Raw genomic sequence first — 9465 nt, 5'->3', positions numbered from 1 at the left:
GGCAGTACACACAGTGAAGTGGTTTGCGGCCCGCCAGTAAACCCAAAGCAGAAGAAGAAGAAGTGACGTCAGCGGCTTCATTTGCCTAATTCTCCCCCAGGGACTTATTCCGGGGTGTGAACGCGATCTGCTCTTAGTTCATCAGAACTAAAGAGTTCTGATGAACTAAGTACGGCAAAGTACTTGGTGTGAAAGCGCCTATTGAGTTTTATGCGATTTGGGACGGAACTGGACAATAAACTAGGAAAGATTGCCGGTTATTTTATGTGATGTTTCAGTTCATAAATGATCATTCAGAGGCATAAACCTTGTGTAGGCCGAGCCGCGATACTTCTTTCGAATGGTATTTTACCGCATATTTTGCTTTAAAATCAGATTCACAATCGGCTTATTGCCAAGTAGGTTTACACATATGAGGAATTTGTTTTGTTGTTGTGCATGAGGCATACATAAACACATTAAGAGGAATATGTCGTAAAAAAAGGAGCAAAAAAAGAATATTTGAACAATAAATAGAGAAAGAAATCGCCTTACAATGATTTGGAAATTGCCAAAGTCCATATTTTAATAAGGTATTAATTCATTGTGAAGCCCTAACTGTGAAACTTAAGCGCCAGTAAGTGAGTTAACAGTCTTGTCTAACAGTCTCTTAATTACTCCAGTGGTCTGATGTTGACGCACTACTTAATTAAACGATTACTCAGACATGACATAGTACCCACTTTACTAGTTTTAATTTCTGCACTCTCTTAGCTCCACTTATCTGGCAGATCTTTATTGAACGGGAGGAGGAGTGGCGTCAGACTGCGATGACACTAACAAGGTTTTCATAGTGCAGGAGGGTGTAGTGATGGATTTGGTGGAGGGATACGGAGGATATGTGAGTGAGGCGTCCCGAGGCCTTTTCATCAGAGCGGCAGGAAGACTTCCAGGTGAAGCGGCACCATGAGAGCCTCATCAGCGTGGACCGCACTCATTTTACTCTTTATTCAAGGAGCGACCAGAGCCTGCACAGGTACAGCAGATTCTCTTTAAACTAAACTACATTTAGTGGCTTTAAATATGTAACTGTAGTATATTGATAATTAGCAGGAATGTAGAGAATGGCGGTACCAAGGAAGTACCAAAATAAAATGGAATTGACTGCTGACTGATGTGCTCTAAATATGCTTAAGTGCAATATATATTTTGTATTATTTATTATCATTATTTGTAGGTAAAGCGCTATTTAAATCTAAGTTGTTATTATTATTATTATTATTATTATTATTATTATTATTATGATTTGGCAGCTAGTTTGTTTATTTTATAATGCTGCTACTTATTTAATTGTTTTTTTTTTTTACCATTATGCATACTTGGGTACATATTTGATTTTATTAACCCAAAATTATTGCCTATTTATTATTATTGCACTAAATAAATACCATTTACCATATCTTAATACATTATTTATAAGTCATATTGCTTATAATAGCCGGAATCTGCTACTAAATATATTTAATTTTAAACTGTATTTGGTTTTAATTTGTATCTGAATTATTCAATATATTCAACAGATTTCTAATTTCAAACAAAATGGTTTATTTGCAATTTATTTAAACACTATTTACATTGAAATCAGGCAGATCTTATTCTAAAAAAGTAGATTAGCTTTAGAAACAATGTCATTCTATAACGTTTAAATTAACTTCAGATTTTTTTTATGCAGTCCCAGCGTCAGCTCATATAAAAGATGAATACTTGATACATTTCAGTGAAGAAGCCGGGCGGCAGCACAGGGAGGTTTGCTAACGCCACCTTGGTGCGTCTCTCTGAGTTTCTGAGTGCCGGCTATAAGAAGGGAGTGAGACCGGTGAAGGACTGGAGGACGTCCACCATCGTGGCCATCGACCTCATGGTGTACTCCATCCTCAATGTGGTGAGTCATAGTCAACAAATAAACTATTACACAAAGGGCTGCTCAATTCATCGTATTTTAATCGCAATTACGATTTTGGCTTGCAACAAAAATGAAAATAAAACGATTATTTATTTATTTGTATTAATTTATTTAATTGTATTGGTTTGTCAGTTGAATTATGCTTAGAGCTCAGGGTAATCAACTGCTAAAAACATACTGTTCACATTTTTTTTTTTTTAATAAATGGATTTAGTAAATGGATAATCGTTTTTAATAATCGTGATATCAATTATTGACCTAAATAATTGAGATTTTTGCAATAATCGAGCAGCCCTAATTACATACATCCAGAACGGTACATTATTATGCAGGTCTCCCTTGAAAAAGAGAGCTATGATCTCAATGGGACCAATCTGGTTAAATAAAGGTTTGAAATTAAATGAAATTATAATATATGTAATTTTCATGAACAATGCACGCTAGAGGGGGTCGGACCAGAAACGCTTTTAAGCTTCTTCTTGCCCCTTTTGAACATGACGGAAACTATTTGAGAATTTATTTGTTTATACCTTGAACTTTTTTTAAAATGTTGCTTCTCTTTGTTATAATTATTATTATTATTATTATTGTTTGTTTGTTTCCAACATGCTTATAAATTGACTAATACAAAAAAATAGAGTAGAGTATAGAGTAAACATATATTCAAATAAAATATATATAACAAATCTGTCTCTAATTGAAGATTTCGATTCAATTACAGGACGAGAAGAACCAGGTTTTGACAACGTATGTGTGGTACAGGCAGGTAAGACTACATTTAGTTTCTAAAAATGACAAATCACAACATGAACTGTGATTTGTCCTAAAGACGCTCCATCTGGGAGGAAGCTACTGCAACTTTTCACGATCAAATACCGGATCCATTAAAGCAATTTGTTATGATTACTAGGAAAGATAATTTAGTAATCTGACACATTGTGTGTTATCTTTTACCTCTAATCCTTATGTCTTTCAGAACGAATGCATACGTTTAACATGTATCTTCTGTTACTTTAACATTTATAATGTATTTAAACCCTGTGCAAAAAGCCCTCATCTATATTTAGTATATAGTAATTTAGCCTCTTCCTTTCTTTCATATCTTAGTCATGGACAGATGAATTCCTGGTTTGGAACCCGGAGGATTTTGATGAAGTGAAACAGGTTTCTTTACCTACGGCTAACGTGTGGGTGCCGGACATCCTCATCAATGAGTTGTAAGAGAAACACCCCATTTTCTGTCACTTAAATAGTTATTCTCAGAGAGTCTGTCTTTGGATTATATCAATATTTTGCCTCTATCCGACAGTGTGGATGTGGGGAAGTCTCCGGACATACCGTACGTCTATGTGACCCACGATGGACTGGTGCGAAACTACAAGCCCATCCAGGTGGTGACGGCCTGCACGCTCAACATCTACAACTTCCCTTTCGATGTGCAGAAATGCAGCCTCACCTTCCAGAGCTGGCTGCACACCAGTAAGGCTTTATTCACTCAACTAACACACATTTTGGGGGGATTTAGCTCTTTTGTTTGGTTTAAAAACATCACTAGTACTAGCTAAATGAACAAATGAACACAGCTCATTTAGGCGGATTAGGTGGCAATGAAATAAATACAGATTAAATCCGCGTGTGACTCCAAAATATCCATAGTATATTTCAGATATAAAAAGGTAGAACTGAAGAAATTAATGCTCCTCAAAACTGAACCATTAGTCAACTATCAGAAACAGAAAATGTACTCTTAGTGTGGCGACTTTGTTACAAAAAGTATAAAATGACTCTCCTTTTCCGTCATGATTTCTATTTAGGGTTGCAAAATTCCGGGAATTTTCAAAGATGGAAACTTTCCACGGGAATTAACGGGAATTTATGGGAATAAACTGGGAATGTTCAAAATGGAAGGTTGGCTCTTCATAGGGAACTTAAATATAGTTGGGGAAAGTATATTTTAGCATAATCAAACAAACAGATGCCATTCAAGTACACTTGAATATCCATGCCATAGCACACTGCTTACTGCATGGCTATTGAGACCACACAAAGGTTCGCAACAGACTCACACAGCGTTTCCGCCAGGGAGGCGTCTTGCCGTCATTTGACGCCCTTATTCAGCTCGGGACGCCCTGAACTCGAGCCGAGGGCGTCCAAAAATATTAATAATTAGAGAGAAGATCGAGAAAAAGGACAACGACATCCCTCTGTTGGAGGGGCAAAGAGTCTGGTGGGATTATTTTCGGAGTATTGAAGATCGTTTCCCCGACATCGGCGGTACCTGCTACAGGACAACACGGAACGTGCGTGATTTGGACGCGATGAGCAGTGCTGGTGGAGCACGCGCGTGAGCTGCGAGCACCAGAGCCTCGCAGCTGAGAACCTGAGGCTCCGTGGTAAACTGTGGTAACATGAAGAGCCGTTTGGGAGCCGAAACAGCCGTCGCTTTAAGAGAGCCGAGCCAAATGATCCGGCTCACTAACGTAAAAAGACAGTATCTATAAGGGACGGCTCGAGTCAAAATTCAAGCACCCAAAGAATTCAAGGGAAAAGTACTCCGGTGTGAAAGTGCCTATTGCGATATGAAAAAATACAGGAATTGGAGAGAAGACAGTTTTTTTTGTCCAAAGACCATCCTTTGTTGAACTTTAATGCTATACAATTGGTATTTTTTAACAATATTTAACCGGATGAAGGATTTTAGTCACGGACTTCTGGATCTTAAGTTATCAGAGCAACAAGCTGAGCTAGCTCGGTTATCCTGCTGTGATCTGATCAAGAATGATTGTGATTGGTGGTTTGCTGTGCATGCAGAGCCTGCATGTCACCCACTCAAGTACCCCTGACATGAGAGCCGCGCGAGTTTTCATTTTGTAGCAAGCAGCAAAAGAATTTTAACATGACGTGTTTGAGTTAATTTGCCTACTTAATATCGCACGTCCTACATTTTTTTTTAACATCCTGCGATGTCAATGCATGCCATAACGCGATTATCGTCACGACACGATATATCGTGCAGCCCTAGTATATACATACATATTTTTATATATTTGTTTTTGTTTTGTGGGAAACGGAATTTCGATCTCTCTGTCTGTACACGCAAACTGAAAGATTGACAATAAAGTTGATTTTGACTTTGATCTGCAGTCGACGACATCAACATCACGCTGATGCGAAGCCCCGAGGAGCTCAGGGAGGACAAGAGTGTGTTCATGAACCAGGGAGAGTGGGAGCTGCTGCACATTCTGTCCAACTACAAGATCTTCAGCGTGGACAACGACGACTACTACGCTGAGATGAAGTTCCACGTGAGTATTCAAAAGATTTACAGATATGTGTAAGGAAATACTCGTCATCTTTACAGCAATCGATCAAACGAAAGGAATGAATGAACTACTCAGATATTTTACTTAGGTACACGTAACAAGATAAAGTCCTCCGCGAAAAAATATAAAAGTATTAAAATAAAAAATCTAGTCATTATGCATAACCAATTTCATAATAATATTGATCAGGCCTATGTAGTCATTTATTTTTTAATTGAATAATGTATAATTTATCTTATCCTATAACTTATCTTTAGTCTTTGCAACATCTTAAAAAGATCAAATTTAATTGAGTATAACATTGGCAATACTAAATCGTAAAAGTACTCTGTTGTAGGTAAAAGTATTTCATACAAAAATCTCACTTAATGAAAACTCAAGAAGTGTTGACATTTAAATACTAAAAGTACTCATTATCCATAATAGCCCATTTCAGGTCATATACAGTGAAATGACTGGATTATGATCATTAATTAATGTTCATCACATCTGGAAAACGTTATACTGCTATGCTGATGTATGCATATCTTAAGCTATCATTCTCCATTTATTTAAATGTTATTAATATTCAGTATAAGCCAAAAATATCAGTTTGTAAAGTAACTAAAGCTGTCCAGTTTAATGTAGTTGAATAACAAAAAAGTACAATATTGGCTACCAACATTGAGACGACTAAAAGTATAAAATAGCATTACGTGGAAATACACAAGTAAAATACAAGTACCTACTACTAAAGGTAAATACAGTTAAAGACTTACAGTCGTGTTAAAGGTAAAGTTGGGAAGTTGAAATCTTCCCCCTCAGGCATCGAGTAGCATTTTCGGGTCACAAACGGCTCCACCCAACAGGAATCTTTATGCTAATCGATGCTAAAAACAGCTAACCATTAGCATTGTTGCTGTAACTAGCTTAGCCGTTAACTGCTACGCGATTTCAGTTGGTCACATAATTCAAATTTTCGGAAACACTTATGTTCAGGCTAGTTAAAAGAGATTATGTGGATTAAAGCGCGTGTTGGTTTATTATTCTACTGCCCCTATTTCTCCTCTATTTACTCCATTATCAATTTGTTTACCTTCGCCAGTTTGCGCTATACTCGCCCTACATGTTTTACTTCCTCACCTTCAGCCAATCACAACAGGCGTCTCTTACCGCCACTTATGTTGACCAATAAAAAACGAGATTGTAACTAAAGGTGTATTCTGTGTTAAAAATAAAACCTATTAGCTGTTTATTGAATTATTCACATCCCATAATATTACAAAATATATACTTTATATTTCAAAATAAATATTTTCTTACATTACTTACTTCAAAATGTAACTACTTGAATCTCCACTTTTGAACAAGGGTTATAAATACAGTATATTGAGAAAACGTCTCAAATTGAGAATACCTGTTCGCTGAAAGGTGTAAAGTGGTGACCATGAAGTGCAAGATCCCAGTTTTACATCTGGTACTGCCTCTGTTAAATACATGAAATGCCTGCAAACAATAAAAAAAGGAAGTATTGGGAACAAAACAGTTGTATATTTTTGGGGAAACATTGCTTTTTTTGTGAGAGGGGGATGAGAATATTGATTGTGTTTAGTATGTAGCAGGAGTAAGTACATATTGTAGTGTTTTGTGCATTAATTACATCAATCAACACAACATTAAAATGATCTACAGTGTTAAGACATGCTGAGCCATGTTTCCAGTCTTTATGCTGAGCTAAGTTAACCATGTCCGGCCTTTTTCCCCCAGCAGACATTTTGAAATAACTCTAACCCTTCTTCCCCAGGTGGTGATCCGGCGGCGGCCATTGTTCTACACGGTGAACCTGCTGCTGCCCAGTATGTTCCTGATGGTCATGGACATCGTGGGTTTCTACCTGCCTCCTGACAGCGGGGAGAGGGTTTCCTTTAAGATCACTCTGCTGCTGGGGTACTCTGTGTTCCTCATCATCGTGTCTGACACCCTACCTGCCACCGCCATAGGAACCCCGCTCATAGGTGATGATGGGATCCATGAACAATACATTCAGAACAGGATTTCAGCTTATCAACAGTTATCGTTCATAACACTCATAACAATAATAACAAAAATACTTTGCTTCATTTTACAGCCGGCCACAAATTATGAACAATCAAAACCAATAATCCAACTGAAGATGCATTTAGTGATTTAAAATAAATAAATAAGAATGAGTTATATATATATATAAAAGTATATATATATATTAAGTCCTATATATCAATTTTCACATATTGCACATTGTTTTATATGTCACTACAATGTACACCTTTCATTGTATTTTTGTAAATATTGTACAACTTTTATACATTTAATTTTAAACTTAATTTAATTGAAAATGTGATTTAGATTTAAAATCTTGATTTTTTATTTCATATTTGTATATTTAATTAATTTTGTATTTACTTTTTTGTATTTGTTTATTTATTTGTATTTTATCTTAATGTATTTTTTCTTAATAATTGTTTTCCTTCTAATTATTAATATTATTATAATTGATTTTATTCTAAAGAAGCCAAATTAAAGGTTGGGATTTTTTTTTAAATAATATGAAACTACCTGCTTTAATAATAATATCTGTAAGAGCATCCTCCTCTCCTCTCCCCAGGTGTGTACTTCGTGGTGTGCATGGCCCTGCTGGTGATCAGCCTGACAGAGACCGTATTGATCGTGCGTCTGGTCCACAAACAGGACCTGCAGCCCCCCGTCCCGCCCTGGCTGAAGTACCTGATCCTGGAGCGGGCCCCCGTGCTGTTCTGCATCCACAGGAAGCCCCGCCTCTGCTCCAATCTGACCTCACAGCCCCCCGACCTGGAGCTCTACAAGGAGAGCAGCTACGGCACCAGTAAGGAAAAGCACTCTCTGAATGTTTACCTATGCAAAAGTAGAATACATTTTAGAAATACCCAGGGGAAGAAATTCAAAAATATTCTGACTGTAGATACAAAAATGTATATGTAAATTAAAACATTTAAATAAGTCAAATTAAAAAGTTAAAAAGCAAATAAGTTAAAAAGTCAAAAACAAATTAAAATTATAAAAATGTAAGGCATGCCAAAAATGTAAAAGGTAAACATTATAAAATAAAAAATATATATCAAAACATCTTGTTCACTCAGTATTCTTAACATATTCAGTTTTAAAGTTGACTTGAATGAATAAGTGAAAGTTAAACACACCCTCTCCCTGCCCCTCTCCTGCAGCTCAGTGCCCTCTGCACCACACCTGTGAGCTGGGCCGCAGACGCAGCCACCTGGACAGAGAGGGGGGGGGGTCTCTGGAGGGGGTGCTGCTGGGCCTCGGCCGCCCCCTCCCCAGAGACCCCACCCCGCCCGTCATGGACAACATCCTTCAGGAGGTGACGGCCATACGCCACTTCCTGGAGAAGAGGGACCGGTGCAGGGAGGTGGCCAAAGAGTGGCTGCAGGTGGGCTACGTGCTGGACGTGCTGCTCTTCAGGGTCTACCTGGTGGCCGTGGTGGCCTACAGCATCACTCTGGGAACCCTGTGGTCCGTGTGGCAGGTGGCCTGAGAGTACACACATCCTTTACTCAAGTAGAAGTACAGATACTCGTGTTTAAATACTCTGGTACAAGTAGAAGTACTGACTAAACTTCTTTACTCAAGTAAAAGTAAAGAAGTATGGGCTTTGAGATGTACTGAAGTAAAAAGTACCGATAACTAGCAGCTGTTTTAAAGAGTACCTGACCTCCCTTTATATTAATAGAACAATAATGTCATTGTTAGCTAATGAATGTTTCCATGGTGACCAACGGCAACATGACAACGTTTCCATTGGTCCCTCTTCTTTAGAGAACACCAGGAAATGATGGATACACGGATCGTGTTCAAATCAATAGGCACGCAATGACTCTGAATAATAATGATCACGCCACCAAACACACATTCAGACTAAAGGAACCAGCCTGTTTGGAAAATGAGAGAAGTAGAAAGTACAGGTATGTGGGTTCAACATGTAAGAAGTAGAAAATAAAAAGTTGTCAGAAAAATAAGAAGTGGAGTAAAGTACTGATACCAGAAACATGTACTTAAATACACACACACACACACACACACACACACACACACACACACACACACACACACACACACACACACACACACACACACACACACACACACACACACACACACACACACACACACACACACACACACACACAC

General features: G+C 37.8%; 1 protein-coding gene across 1 annotated transcript; it reads left to right on the top strand.

Moving 5' to 3' along the window:
- Positions 1–867: 867 nt before the first annotated feature.
- On the top strand, positions 868–9050 carry htr3a (5-hydroxytryptamine (serotonin) receptor 3A). The gene is made up of 9 exons (XM_079649256.1): positions 868–1015; positions 1758–1921; positions 2664–2708; positions 3050–3159; positions 3252–3421; positions 5087–5247; positions 7049–7259; positions 7889–8125; positions 8484–9050. Exons 1-9 carry the CDS (start codon positions 946–948, stop codon positions 8810–8812), a joined length of 1497 nt encoding a protein of 498 aa, XP_079505382.1. The 5' UTR covers positions 868–945; the 3' UTR covers positions 8813–9050.
- Positions 9051–9465: the final 415 nt, after the last annotated feature.

This window comes from Notothenia rossii (assembly GCF_949606895.1).
Source record: "Notothenia rossii genome assembly, chromosome: 9".
In the NCBI taxonomy this organism is placed as follows: Eukaryota; Metazoa; Chordata; class Actinopteri; order Perciformes; family Nototheniidae; genus Notothenia; species Notothenia rossii.
Note: the sequence above shows the minus strand (reverse complement) of the source record. Positions and strands in the feature narration are given on the sequence as shown.

Coding starts and splice junctions, on each gene's coding strand:
- htr3a (XM_079649256.1), top strand. CDS start 946: ATGAGAGCCTCATCAGCGTGGACCGCACTCATTTTACTCTTTATTCAA. Junction 1,016..1,757: donor AGCGACCAGAGCCTGCACAG/GTACAGCAGATT, acceptor GATACATTTCAG/TGAAGAAGCCGGGCGGCAGC. Junction 5,248..7,048: donor ACGCTGAGATGAAGTTCCAC/GTGAGTATTCAA, acceptor CTTCTTCCCCAG/GTGGTGATCCGGCGGCGGCC.